The 15,949-nt window shown below is 35.3% G+C and overlaps 1 protein-coding gene across 16 annotated transcripts in view; it reads right to left on the bottom strand.

Moving 5' to 3' along the window:
• PHF14 (PHD finger protein 14) overlaps window positions 1-15,949 on the bottom strand; it is a 208,555-nt gene that overhangs the window by 129,141 nt on the left and 63,465 nt on the right. For all 16 annotated transcript variants that reach the window (XR_003679900.2, XM_028490048.2, XM_028490049.2 and 13 more), the window contains exon 14: window positions 8,223-8,391. Coding sequence is in view for 15 of the 16 variants with exons in the window: in XM_028490048.2 (XP_028345849.1) it covers window positions 8,223-8,391 (169 nt within the window). In the remaining variant the exon portion in view is untranslated. The remainder of the gene's footprint in view (window positions 1-8,222; window positions 8,392-15,949) is intronic.

Here is a 15,949-nt window from a genome sequence, read left to right as displayed (position 1 = left end):
CTTCTGAAATATACACTGGCAATGGATGGTATAAATTGTAGGAATTCTGGAAGAAAGAATTGCTTAATGTAATCAAAATAAAAGGGGCTCTCTTTGTCAAAATCTCTAATGAGAAAAGCCCTATATTCATTTGTGTAGCTTTTATAAATAAGAGGAACAGAGTCATTGGGTCAACAAGGCTGACATCTATCACAAGAACCTTTATCTTTTAAGACTCTCTACTTCTCTCATGCTTCCTTTTAATTAACTAAAAGAAGAAAGAAAGGAAAAGAAATACAAGGGTGAGAAAAAACCTGTGACTCACCTGTAAAACAACGGCAAACACTGTGAGGGCTCCACTGGATATTTAGCAAGCTAGGGAAGGAGTTAAACTCTCTCTCTCTTTTAAATACTGCTAAGCCTGTAAAAAGCCCACGTTCACCTTCTTTGGCCTACACTGAGGTTATCCTCTTGGTATTTTATAACTCTTCAGGTCACTGTCTGTATTTATGCTGTCAGTGATTCATATAACCGTTTTATTAAGAACTTCATGCTTGCCTTGCAGAAGGCTCAGAGCTGAGAGAATACGGATGAAGACGACGGTATCACAGTCCTCTAAGAGGAAAGAAAAGGGGGCAGGAGTGGGGGTGGGGAAAGGAGTCTGGAAATGTTGCTTTTTAGGGCACCCACCGTGTGCCAAGTAAGCACTACATTAAGCACTTTTTAAGCTGCAGTTGGTTACTATGCTAGATTGTCTGTGGTCAATCTGGCACACATCCCCACCCCCACCACCCTTGCTTACTCTGTCTAAGGGTGGAAACCACATTCCCCACAGTCCCCCTTCCCTGGAGAGTTCCATGTCTGTAACCTCATATTTGAAGCAGATAAGTAAAGTGAAGGCCATTTTTTCTCAGGAGGTCATGGGAGTCAGATGCTTGGCTTTTTCAGATGCTGTAGCCTTGCTGACCTTTCCATCAGCTCCCACTTCACAGTTCTGGCAGGCTTTGCAGACTTCCCCACAAACTCTCACTTTTCTACCCACTCACCAGTGATGTTCAGGCTGAGGTCTTCACCGTCAAGTTCTCTGACCTAATGTCAGCTCCTACCACCTGCATGGTGCTTCAGGATAGAGAGTTCATTGACAGTTTCTCTGATGTTCAGTAGAGCTCCTCTGACCTATGGTGACAGCTTTCTTGATATCCATGCCCTCAGCTATGCCAACAGTAGTATAAGGCCATAATCCTCCAAAGAGTGACTTCCATTTTCCTGACCAAATCCTTAGTCACTAAGCTGCTAGAAGCATGAAGATACTGTGACTCTAGCCCAAGAAATACCAGGAACAACTGCTAGTAATCTTGTCTAGAAAGGCAGCCTAATAAAGTAATTAAAGTATGGGCTCAGGAGCTAGCTAAATTTGATTCCTGTCTCTACCACTTTGAAGCTGTATGTCCTTATTAGATAGGTTAAACTCTCTGCCTCAGTTTCTCATTTGTAAATGGCAATGATATTAGTTACTGCTTCATAGGGTAGCTACGACAATTGAATAAATATAAAATACACAGTTAATAACAGGTAAAGGTTAAACAGAAATATGCTTTACAACACTTTTTCTTCTTTAGACTCAGTCCTCCTATTTGTACCCAGTAATAAAAGAGAATAATGGCTACTGAGATGCTTAAATACTGCAGATGGGATATCTGTGAGCCAATCTAAGAAGATGTTACAAAGTCTTATCTCTGGAGCAGGAAACAACATGTGAAGAATTTTCTAAAACCAGATCGTTCCTCTTTTATTTATTAATTCTTGAATATTTCTATGTTTTTTGAACTATCTCCATACTACTTTTCCATATGGCTCATCCTTCAATTTTTTTCTTCGTTTTTTGACAGATATACCTATAGAAATGTCAGATAATCAAAGTTCAAAATATATGCCCTCATAATAAAGACAGATTCAAGGCATGTGAATTGGGTTGGAGAAGGGGAATGTTGGGAGAAAAGTTAAAGAAGACTTTAATTCTATTTTTAATTTATTAGAACAAAAAGTATTCACATATTACTTTTATAGTTAAAACTTAATTCAAAAATAATTCTAACATTCAGAATAAATTTCAAAAACATTGATAATTAACAATTAAATATGATAACATTAAAGTATGAAACAGAGAGAATCTCCATGTTTGTTTAAGAAGGGTATTTTCTGAAAGTATACTATTTTCATTCTTATACAGATAAATAGCTCTTTTAACCCATTTTAAAAAAAAACACTAAATCTTTAGTGCTATAATTTTTTTCAAACAACTTTTCTGGCTAATCTTTTTTTTTTTTTTGGTACGCGGGCCTCTCACTTTTGTGGCCTCTCCCGTTGCGGAGCACAGGCTCCAGACGCGCAGGCTCAGCGGCCACGGCTCACGGGCCGAGCCGCTCCGCGGCATGTGGGATCTTCCCGGACCGGGGCACGAACCCGTATCCCCTGCATCGGCAGGCGGACTCTCAACCACTGCGCCACCAGGGAAGCCCTGGCTAATCTTTTTATGATCTTTGGGTAAAAATTATCTAGGCGAAAGATGTAACACCGAGACTACTTACTTTGAAAAGCATCTATATCTTATTAAATCAACTGTCTCAAAATATGCTGTATTCCTTCATATTTCTATAAATCCTTATTAAGGAAATCACAGTAGAATGAAAGAAAAAATGACTTTCCTCAGTATCCAAATAATAAAAATACAGTAAGGTTTAACAAAGTGTTCTACTCCCGTTGCACACTTTGGCCATGATAAATGGCAACTGCCTGTCAGCAGGAAAAAGTGGATGCCATTTTTCTAACAGCAGCCTTGTTTGGCACAAAAGCGGCACTGGAGCACAGAGACTGAGACTACGGGCTCATCTCTCTTAACACTGATCAAACCAAGTGAAACAATCAAAAAGATATTTGTTGCTTAATCAAAAAAACCTGAGATGTGGTAAGCCAAATGTTTTAGGTAGATTTGGAGAGACTAGTTAGGAAAGAAAAAAAAATAGTAAAGAAAACCACTATGTACCTCTCCAACCTCACTCTCAATGCAGAGCATACACTCTTTTTTCCCACAGCAGGTTTCATAGTACTCAATTTGGGGGGAAAAAAAGCAAACCAAAATAGAGAACAGCAAAACAAACATATACTGGCAGTTCATACATACACATGCTGTCAGTGTACTTATTGATTTCCTGCTTCTAATTTTTTTCTTTTCTTTTTGTTTGATCTTTTTAAATACCAATTTCCTCAAGGTAAAATAACCTTCAAACATTTTATTAACTTCTACACTATTACACTGTAACTGACAAGATTAATGCCAACGCGCTTGCACAAGCTTGAAAAGGAAAATTGTTCACACCTAAATGAAAGTACAAAGAAAAGGAGTGTTAAATGTAATATTTAATGTGAATGAACTCAGTTACATGAGTTAGTAAGTGGATATATGCCTGGCTTTCCACAGATAACGCTACGGTATGGAACGACACATGACCATTTTGGTATCAGATTAGAATATCACATTCCCAACTATGCTATCTAATGATCAAATGTTTTTATAACTACTCCATTTGTACCTCAACTAAATGCTCTTCTACAGACCTCAGAAAAGACACTAGTTCTTAATTCAGGCTGTCTGGGTTCAATTCCTATTCCACTTACTATCTTTAAGATCACAGGTAAATTACTTACCGTTTCTGTGCCTCAGTTTCATTTTGAGTAATATAGGAGTTATGATAGTTAAAAGTAACTTATTTTTTTAAAGAGGAAGTAGGGTGGAGGATTACTACAGTATCTGGTATATGATCAATCCTCAGCAAATGTTAGGTATTATTATTATTAAACCATCTTATATAAAAGTAAACTAATTCCCCACATCTACTTCTGACTTACCTACCTTTGAAAAATGTAATGAAGTAAAATACACGAAGGTCAAATAATAGGAAGAAATACAGAATAATAAAATGGTTGGATATATTAGCAGTATAGATTAAAAAGATGTTAAGTTAGGGCTTCCCTGGTGGCGCAGTGGTTGAGAGTCCGCCTGCTGATGCAGGGGACGTGGGTTCCTGCCCCGGACGGGGAAGATCCCACATGCCGCGGAGCGGCTAGGCCCGTGAGCCATGACCGCTGAGCCTGCGCATCCAGAGCCTGTGCTCCGCAACGGGAGAGGCCACAACAGTGAGAGGCCCGCGTACCGCAAAAAAAAAAAAAAAAGATGTTAAATTAATAGTAGTAATATACCAGAATTTACTCAAATATTCCAACACATGAACCCCTTCCTTCTCCCTTTCACTCCCTTACTACCACCATGATGTTATTTTTAAACATAAAGATATAAAGTATAAAAGGAGAGATAGTAATAACAGATGGTAAGAAAAGATATTCAATAAAAATGGAACTTCAATCTATAGTAGCTCTGATCATTTCTTGTTTTTGATGATTCTTGGACAATCCCACAGAGACAGACTTCAAAAAAACAGATTAAAGCGCTATATATACTTAATTATACTGTAAAGTCTGAATTTTTAAAAATAAAATTATTCTAACAGAATATCAATTCATATATCACACAAGATGGATTTCTGAAACAAGATGAAATCATTTTTACTAGCATGAAATAACCCCAAACTACTTTTCTAAAAACTGTTATCACTATAACCCAAGGGAACATAACAAACTTAACAGAAATGGAAAGTTTTAGAAGAGATGATCATTTGAACAGTTATTACTGAGTGAGATATTATTACTTTGAGAAACTGAAGTTTAAGTTCTGTCATGAATCCCCTATGTCACAAGGGTAAAATTTTCTTCAAAATTCTGATAGAATACTATGACTACTGTGAAATGAACTATATTTTGATGAATAATGGCAGGAAAAACAAAAACTAACAAAAGCAAAAATACTATTAGAAAGAATTTAAGGATGGAATATCCCAAAATGTAACATATGTACTAAAATAAAAGGTGTAAGTAGGAAGATACTAGGAACAACAATTAAAAAATTAAACGAAGGGAGAGATAAGTCAGTTATTTATTCTGAAAGGCACTTGGTTAGACAAATTATTATTAGGCAGTAATATACTTGAATTCCCATAATGAACAGAGTGCTAAGAAAAGAAACTTTAAAATGTTAATACAACTCAAACAAAAATGACCAATTAAAAAAATAAGGTAGGGACTTTCCTGGTGGTGCAGTGTTTAAGAATCCACCTGCCAATGCAGGGGACATGGGTTTGAGCCCTGGTCCGGGAAGATCCCACATGCCGCGGAGCAACTAAGCCCGTGTGCCACAACTACTGAGCCTGCGCTCTGGAGCCTGTGCGCCACAATTACTGAAGCGTGCCTAGAGCCTGTGCTCTGCAACAAGAGGAGGCACCGCAATGAGAAGCCTGTGCACTGCAACGAAGAGTAGATCCCGCTCACTGCAACTAGAGAAAGCCTGCGGGAAGCAACGAAGACCCAATACAGCCAAAACAAAAAATAAATAAATAAATTTAATTAAAAAAATGATTAAGGTAACAATAGAAACTCAGCCAAGATCAAGATCAAGAGACTGATCATTCTCTTCTACATCTCTCAATTCTTAAGTTCCTCGATCTGTTACCTGACCAACTGAATATGCTCATCACAAGTTTTCTGAACTGCTGTACAGAATGATGGAGCAAAGGCAGAGAAGAATGAAAAGAGTAAGAGTAATAATCATAAATGTTATCCAGAGAGTTACTTTCAGACTTTAGTCTGCATAAGACTAACACCTAAGATATCTGCCTAGCCCAGCCCCCTAATTCTAATTCATTAGCTCTAGGATGAATCCAAAGTCTACATTTCAACAAACACCCCAGGTGATCCTGATGCAAGGAATCTGTGGCCTCTAGAATACCATTTCCAAAGATGGTACCTCATGGTGCTCTATGCCATAATAAAATATTGTCTTGAAAAAAAGTGCTCTTTGATAAAATAAGTTAGGAAAAAGGATAAATAAGGAAAAGTAATCATTTTTCTAAACAGTATTTCTCAAAGCTTCAATATGCATTTGAATTCCCCCCAAAGAAAAAATAACCATACTATATTTCCTAAAATTATTGGGCATAGAATCCTTTCTCGTCTTTTACCTACCAACATCTACAAGAAGACTAAAATTTTAACACAAGAAAACTAGAGACAAAGAATAAGATGAGAGGAATTGGACTAAATTAGAAAATTTAAAAGCTTCCTTGTAATTCTAGGCTGGAAAAGCAGACAGGTAAATTAGGAAAAAAAAAAAAAACCAGAATCCTCATTTATCTTAAGTAATACTAAACTATGGGCACATAAATATCACTATAATATGTACAAAATTCCCCTCTATATGATAACTCCAAAGTTTAAAATGATAATACTGTTCCTAAGGATTTCTTTAAACAATAAATAAACTAGAAAAAATGTTTCATAAGAGGATAATTTTGTAGACATAGACATAAGAAGACGTAATAAGTTTTTCTCTAAGATTTTAAGAATAGCTGCAGATAGTAGCAACAAACAGTTATAGAAAATATTTTAGAAAAAGAAACAGGTTTATTTAAAGAAGGAAAATTCTCTCTAGTTCATCTGTAAACAAAATATATTTGTGAAGTCTAAAAAATGTTTTAAACTAGTGGAAATTATAGATAAAACTATTTCAAGTTGATCAATTTAGAGCACTCAAAATTAACTACTTCAATTATCTAAAAGATAAAAATTCCCAGATTTGCCTCATTGATTTCAAATGAGTCCATAACACGAAACTGAATGAAATAATCTAAGTGATTTCTCTTAAAATCTTTTAAGTGATTATATTGTAATATAGACGGTTATTACAGATTAAAAAAAACTTTTGAGAAAACTTAGTTTAAGGAAAAAAAAATTAAGACTCTCTAAAACCAAACAGATAAAACAAATGAATGATGATAACTAACCCTAAAAACATATATACATCTCCCTCAGGGGAAGGCAGATTTTTAAAATGCGCCTGCCTTGGCTCAAGGTAAGAAGGTGAAAAATGTCTCCCCTAAGAATTCATAACTGCAAGCCACACCTCATGGGTTTGGAGTAGAAATTAACACTACTCATGTAATGGAAGAGACACACATATAAACTTTTATTTAAATGGTCTTAGGTTGGTAGAGCTCCCAGGCACCTGGTAATAACTCTGACCTCAAAGAATTTTCAATGAGAAATAGGCTAACAACCTGATAGAAAAGCTGAATAAGAGTTGCACATACATATCCTAGAAAAGGAAATACAACTGACCAAAAATAAACAAATACATGCTCTAAGTCATCTAAGTGTTGAGGGAAATGCAAAATAAAATGTCCATGTACTATTTTACATGTATCACACTGGAAAGCATTAAAACATTGGACAAAACATGTTTGGGAGCAAAACTTATACCACTTATTCATTACTGGTATAAGTGTAAACCGGTTTGGAAAATATTGGAATTACCTAGCAAAACTGAAGATGCAGATATCCTATAACTAAGCAAATCCATGCCTTGCTAATATACCCTAACTCCCTGTTACCATGCTGCAGGAGACATTTAGAAAGATATTTAAAAATGAGTTGTTTATAAAAGTAAAAAAGATGGAGACAACAAAACTGCCAAACTATAGAACAAAAGATAAGTTAATAATGATCTATTAGTTCAATAAAAAACTACATATTAGTGAAAATAAATGAACTACAATTACACAGATCAGCATGTGTGAATCAAATCAAGATAATTTTGGTCAAAGTATCAAATAACAGGAAAAAAGTCTGACTCCATTTATACAAAGTTCAAACCCTGAAAAACTATGTATTATTTATGAATACATATATACATACATATCAATACGCAGAAAAAAAGGAGTGAATGAGAAATACAAAGTTGAGAAACGTGGTAACCTCTGGGCTAGATGGATGGTGAAGTGAGTACGGAGGGATTCAAAGGTGACTTCAAAGGCTTTGGTAATATTCTATTTTTGAAGTGGGTTTGTGAACACAGTGGACCTTCATTATTATTATGCTTTATGTTGAATATAAAAACTACATTCTCATGTATGATTGGCATATTTCATAATATAAAATAAACTTTTAAGAATAACCAATAGCAATATACATGTTTCTTTCATTGGCTACTGAGTATATGTTTACCCTTTGTCTTTCTCACCCCTTAAATTCTGACCTCAGAATTTGGTAATGGTTATGATAACTAGGGAATAAATTACCGTGTTTCTTATTGGAATCTTCTTGGGTTCTGGAGGCATATCCTGTGGAACAAATTTCACTGGTTCCTTAATCTGCCTCCTTGATCGTTTCGTCCCATCTGGTAAGGTTTCCATGGCCATGTCTGCTTCCATGTCACTGCTCCCTGCCTGGTCACATTCTGAACACTGCCTACATAAAGAAAAAAATATAAGTTCATAAATTTAATTTACCTTCCAGCATTAGCTATGTTTTCTATAAATATAAAATTCAGGTATATGTTTAGAATATATGAAAATATACACAGGAACATGTGACCATAGGGTATACAACGACTATACATACAGAAAAGCACATACATTCCTGTAAAAGAAACAACAGTAAGTATAATGCATCAAGCAATTCCATGTATCCCTAATAAGTATAATAAAAACACATGTAATACTGCCACATGTTTAAGTGAACCAACATAAGAGGCCCAGTACTGATGAAAAAGATAGTTTCCATTAGAAAATCATGATTTTTTCCTTAAGTGACATACACTGTGACAACAGAAAATCAAAGTCATTCATTGACCCTGACTCTATGTCTTGTCACAGCTATAATATCGTTGAATCTTAATTAATGGCAAGCTGTGCTGAATATACCAACTAAGGAAGTTCTGTAAAAACAGACTCTAAGAAGTGCTGAACAAAAATAAATGGATCATTTTGGTTGGTGGCCTATACTACGTATAAAAGAAAAAATATAAATTTATTTATGAAAAGAATGTATTAAAGTAGCATTTTTAGGGCTTCCCTGGTGGTGCAGTGGTTAAGAATCCGCCTGCCAATGCAGGGGACACGGGTTCGTGCCCTGGTCCAGGAAGATCCCACATGCCACAGAGCAGCTAGGCCTGTGCGCTACAACTACTGAGCCTGCAAGCCACAGCTACCGAGCCCGTGTGCCACAACTACCAAAGCCCGCACACCTCAAGCCCGTGCTCCACAACAAGAGAAGCCACCGCAATGAGAGGCCCGCGCACCACAACTAAGAGCAACCCCCGCTCGCCGCAACTAGAGAAAGCCCGCGCGCAGCAAAGAAGACCCAACGCAGCCAAAAATAAATAAATAAGTTAATTAATTAACTAATTTTAAAAAGCGTTTTTAAAAATATGGGGGGAAGATGGCAGAATAGAAAGCAATAGGAATCTGAATCTCAACCTAGACAACAATTACCTTAGCAGAATCTGTCTGACTTATCTATTTTGGAACTCTGGAGTCTACTGAAGGCTTGCAACTTCCAGGGAAAGGCTGGCACAGGTAAATTACAGTTAATTTTGGTCAATTTCAGCTCTTAGTACAGTAGCAGCTACCTATCTCCCATCCTAAGCCACATGGCAGGCAATTGTGCACATGTTCCTGCAGCAGCATGTCACAGCTTTTAGGAGCCAGGTTGGACAAAATGAACCCTGTCCTCCAAATATGGGGGATATGTGCTCTGATCACTGATTGCTGCTTCTCATCACATGATGGCAGACAAAGAGGTGGGTGACCCCTCCTACTATGGCAAACCCCACCCGTTGGTCCAAAGTGACTTCCAGGACTTAGCAGACTGGTACCCTTTACCCCCAACCTTCATTTTTCTTTTTCCCCATTTGGGAACCAGACATTAAAGACTAGGACCTTCAAAAGAAAATGCATATACAGGAAAAAATTTTAAATGACCACACTTGCCCAGGGAAAGGCTCAGAATTAAAGACTAGGACCTTCAAAAGAAAATGCATATACGGGAAAAAATTTTAAATGACCACACTTGCCCAGGGAAAGGCTCAGAAAAGACATGAGAAAACCATAAGTTTACACTTCAGGCTGTTACCCAGCACAACGACAGCCCGCTACAATAAAAACAAACAAGCAAATAAATAACAAAACACAGCAAGCCCCACGGATGGAGGAGAACCTCATTTCCAGGAAAATGGACATCTCATTTCCATTATTTCCACTGTTTCCCCTCTGTTTCTCATTTTGTAACTATAACCTTTGTCAGTACATTCTCCAACTTCTCTTGCTCATTCTCACCCCCACCAAAAGTAATACATTTAGGTGAAAAAGAAACTTGCTTTAGAGCACTCAGATAATAGAAATGTTATGCTCTGAAAACCACAAAACACTGAACAACTCAGGAAAATCTTAACAAAATGTCACTGCCAAAGCAGAAATTTATTCCTATTTCAAGACAACTGCCACATGATACTTGCAGTACAAAAAGCCAACACAGATGAAAACACTACCTGCAACTCAACTCTTTCAGCAATCTTTTAAACTCTATAGTCCTCATCTTATTTTTTTTTTTTTGGTTTTTTTGACATGGACCATTTCTAAAGTCTTTATTGAATTTGTTACAATATTGTTTCTGTTTTATGTTTTGGTTTTTTGGCCACAAGGCATGTGAGATCTTAGCTCCCTGACCAGGGATCGAACCCGCCCCTGCATTGGAAGGCGAAGTCTTAACCACTGGACCGCCAGGGAAGTCCCTATAGTCCTCATCTTATAAATAGCCTTTAAGATATGAAAAAGCGTCTCTGCTACATTAACCGGTACACAAGATCCTAAGAAATAATAACTGAGGATAAAGCCATGGCCTGTCCAATTCCATGGAATTACAGATATTTGGGGGAAAGTCATAATTATCTTTCATAATATCAAAACACACACCTGGCTTCTTTTAGTAATCCACTAAAAAATTATTTAATTAATTAAAAAATAGAAAAAAATAATCCACTAAGCTGCTATTATCTGTGAATTTAGCTAAACTCACCTTAATCCTGTATATTTTTACTTAATATATTCTATTAGGGAAGAGAATCTATGAAATCTATAATTCCTATGCATAGTACTAAAGATAACCTTAAGTAATCAAAAAATTCCATTAATTAAAAATGGATTTTTAAAGTATAAATAATGAAAATTCAGGTAAGGAATTTATGCCAAAGCACTACCTTCATACTGAAATACTAAGAGATTTTCCTCAATTTGCTGTACCTTCTTGATCCCCAGCACCCTACACTACAACTTATGTTCAGAATAATTACCTAAGGAGGTTTTAAAAATCTTAATTACTAAAGAAAAATAATTTTTATTGTAAAATGCTAAAACAAGGAAGAATACTAATTTAATCTATAGAAAATTTAATTTGCATAAGGCAAAGAAAAAAGATTTTATGAATTTTTAAAAATAGTAAATCCAGTAACACTCTATTTCCCAAATATTATAAATAATTTATGATTTACCTTTTTTTTCCTTTATAAATTACCTCTTTTGGTCTTCAAAGATTTCACACCATAGTTTTTTTTTTCTTATTTCAAAGCCTTTTCCCATGCTTTCCCCACTTTTTTAGAGGGAAATCTTCAAAGGTGCCTATAGAAAACTATACCAGGGAAATACAAATCAAAACTACAATGAGATATCACCTCAAACTTGTTAGAATGACTGTCATAAAAAAGACAAGGGATAACAAGTGCTGCTGAGGATATGGAAAAAAGGGAAACCTCATGCACTGCTGGGAATGTAAATTGGTACAGCCACTCTGAAAAGCAGTGTGGAGATTCCTCAAAAAATTAAAAATGGAACTATCGTATGAGGCAGCCATTCCACTTCTGGGTAATTATCCAAAGCAAATGAAATCACTATCTTGAAAAGATATCTGCACTCCCATGTTCACTGCATCATTATTTACAAGGGCCAAGGCATGGAAACAACCTGTGTCCATCAACAGATAAACGGATAAAGAAAATGTGGTCTATATATACAATAGAGTATTATTCAGCCATAAAAAAGAAGAAAATCCTGACATTTGCAACAACATGGATGGATCTTGAGGACATTATGTTAAATGAAATAAGTCAAAGGCAAATACTGTATAATCTCACTTATATGTGAAATATTAAAAACAAAAACAAACTCAGAGAATGGACAGGTGGTTGCCAGAGGCAAGTGGAGGGGGTGGGCAAAATGGGTAAAGGTGGTCAAAAGGGACAGACTTCCAGTTACAAAGTAAGTAAGTCCTGAGATGTAATGTACAGCATGGTGACTACAGTTAATAATACTACACTGTATGTTTGAAAGTTGCTAAGAAAGTAGATCTTAAAAGTTCTCATCACAAGAAAAAATAATTTGTTTGGTGATGGATGTCAACTAAACTTATTGTGGTAATTACTTCACAATATATCTATATCAAACCATTATGTTGTACACCTAAAACTAATAAAATGTTAAATGTCGATTATATCTCAATTTTTAAAAAAAGAGTTAATGGGAGAAAGGAAAGACAAATTATGAAGACAAACATGGGAAAAAACCACTTGCAAACTTCATAGAAGGGTTTGTGCTACACATATTTTCTTTTTGTCTTAAAAGAATAAATAAAAGTATATCCAGAGAATAAAAGGATAAAAGAAAAAACGATTTTATGAATTTTTAAACGTAATAAATCTAGTAACACTCAAATTCCCAAATATTATAAATACTTAATGATTTACTTTTTTTTCCTTTACAAATTACCTCTTTCAGTCTTCAAAGATTTCACACCACAGTTTTTTTCATGATGGACCTTGAGGACATTATGCTGAGTAATATGTTTTAAGTAATATTACTCAATTCTCTGTCAAGTAATACTCTTCATAATATTCTTTAAATAATTAGAAAATGCAAGACAAATTCTAATCAGATGGGTGGTGGAAACATAAGATTAGTACCCCAAAATTAAAATAAGTATTTACTATTTGAACTACTCTAACGAATCAAACCCTTACTATTTTATTTATACCTTACCAGGCTTGTCTTAGAAAGAACGTAAGGTAGTGTTCAAAATTATATATTTTAAAAAACAAACCAAGATAACATAAACTAAAAGTGAAACAAAATACATTTCAAACACTGGGAGTAGGTACAAACAAAACAGAGACTAGATTACACCTTTACTAGTCCCCCTACCCCCTGCCAAATGCCTCACCCACCTAATATTCTTCTTCATCTGATTTGCCCATCTCTAATCTAACCTAAGAAGTCCTTGGGTTTTCCCCTCTCCTCCTCCTGGGCAGCTCAGTATTACTGGAGAAAAATCAATTAATCACACTTACTAAACAAATTCACTGAACATTCTTGCTTTATAGCCTCAGCAAGTCAGTTATCTCTGATTTTTTTTCCCACAGTACCTGGTGCAAACTATTTCCTCTCTTCTCAAGCCCCCATTATCATCCCACGTCCTTTCCCTCTCAACAGACTACTTCTATTTCACTGAAAAGTCTAACATGAACGCACTCAAGTTCCCTATTCTCCACCAATAATTACTTCTGTAGCTTTATCCATCTCTTCTTTCCTGTCACATGTCTTAACTCAGTCCAGCATAGCGCTGTGAACTATTGTGGAATGGACCAAACAGAAAGCATACAGATCTAGAACTAGTAACTTCAGGAAAGCAGTGCTGATATTGGAAGAAAGAGCTGGATAGCAGTTGCTTAGAATAGTCTATCGAGCAGAATATGGTATTTGAGAAGTAAAGCAACACACTGCATAGTAATTCTAGCTGGCAGCAAACTTAAGGGGGATATAGCAGTAAGGGTGTTAACACAGGCTTGCACAGCATAAAGACAGCAAAAGCAGAAACTGGTGACATCAGAAATGTATACCAGTGGGCTCCGTAGAAATTTAAGCCTCAAACTAGGCCTTAGTCATAAAATAAGGATCCAGTAACAGGACCTCTTTCCCTAAGTAAAAGACTGAAAACTAAGGTAGAGATTAAAGCAGAAATTAGGCAATGGTGTGATGGTAAATATGGGCAAAAGTCCTAATTTGTAGCTTTTGCCAATTTCTGTGGTAGGAATACTCCTACCTGTGGTCAATTTCAAGCTATCATACGCAGAATGGGGAAAAGATGTAGTAGCACACCATTACACAGTTTTTCTAACATATATATATATATATACAATAGATTTAAATAAACTAAAAAGCATAGTTAATGGTAAAGTATGTAGGAGGTGAAGTGTTTTTTTTAGTATTTATCTTTAATATAATTTCAAAAATAAACTGGAAATGTTAAAAAGCAAAAAGTAAAAACTGCCTCCCACATTTGAGAGCACTGAAGAAAAAAATATTCTCCAAAAATTACTCCAAAATTAATACATCCAATTAATTGCTAAGCAAAGCTAAGTTGATTTCAGAGGCCAAAGGAAATTTGATCACTAGAAGCTACAAGATAGTGAAGACTTCACTTTGCTGCAATATTAGTTTCTACTTTTACTTTAAAACATTGCAACTAATGCATAGAACCCTAAGTAATTTAGGTTCTCTGGGGGAAGCTTTCACTAAAACATCCCAGCTTATGCACTTTCATCTGATATTCTTCCAGAAACTCTTACACACTGGAAAACAAAGCTCTGCAAGCACAGTGAGATTAGACAAATTAATAACCTCATTTAAGAAGAGAAATGTATATCTACACTTCCAAGATCATGACAAAGCTCCCTGGCCCTGGAGACTACCAAACTGGCTTTCAATTTAGAAACCCACATAGGATGTTTATTAACACTGCTGGCATTCTAATAAGCAACAGCAAGTTTCTCTTAAATTCTGGTTTCAAAAGCACACACGTATCAAAAGTAATACATTCCACTATATTTGAAAAAGAGTTGATCAGTATGACTGGCTCAAGACAAACTGATAAAAGAACACTATGAAAAAGCAATCATGGGAAAATGGTGAAAGAATGTGAGCTTCTTAATGAAATGAACAGAGGCAGGTTTATGAAATAAAACAATGAGGTCAGAAAACTTGCTTTAATGTGTTTGAAGAATACACACCTTTTTGTATAGATTACCATTTAAAAATCTGGGGTCCGGTCTTTTCTGAAACTAGAATTTGTATAAAGTTTGTATAAAAAGAATAGTTATGTTCATTCCAAAACTTTCCATGGCCTATATTCTTCCTGTATGGAATCAATCTATTAGAATTTGAACATCTGTCTCTTCCTTGGACTAAAATTAAGAATAAAACATAAATATCATAAGCTTTTATCTGTAGTGATTCAACATGCCTAAGTTAATGAAAAAAATAATTCAGAAACATATGTGAAATGTTTCTAGATTTGCAAAGAATGGCTGAACTTAAATATACAACTAGCACAAATGACAATACCAGAAGTAAAGCCTTCGGTGACACTAATTTAGACATAAAATACTAAATTACAAATAAAAGCATGAATATGGAGGCAAATTCTTGATAAATTCATACAATTTCAAAACAAAATTAAAGCATTTTAAAAAACGTATAATAAAGCAAAAGAATTATAAACAGAATTCATGTTTTAAGAAACCATTGCTAAGATACCAAAATAGCCTCAATTAACTTAAAATTCGTTTATCAAAAAACTGCTACATCTTTATTCATATAATGCTATAATAAATATTTATGTCTGAAATGTTCTCACCACAAAAAAATGGTAACTATGTGAGGTGATGACTATGCTAATTAGCTTGATTGTGGTGATTATTTCATAATGTATACATATATATCAAATCATAAAGTTGTAAACCTTAAAACTACACAATTTTTTTTAACATCTTTATTGGAGTATAATTGCTTTACAATGGTGTGTTAGTTTCTGCTTTTTAACGAAGTGAATCAGTTATACATATACATATGTTTCCATATCTCTTCCCTCTTCATCTCCCTCCCTTCCACCTTCCCTATCCCACCCCTCTAGGTGGTCACAA

Source organism: Physeter macrocephalus, chromosome 5 (assembly GCF_002837175.3).
Source record: "Physeter macrocephalus isolate SW-GA chromosome 5, ASM283717v5, whole genome shotgun sequence".
Taxonomy (NCBI): Eukaryota; Metazoa; Chordata; class Mammalia; order Artiodactyla; family Physeteridae; genus Physeter; species Physeter macrocephalus.
This window is presented reverse-complemented; position numbering and strand designations above follow the sequence as displayed.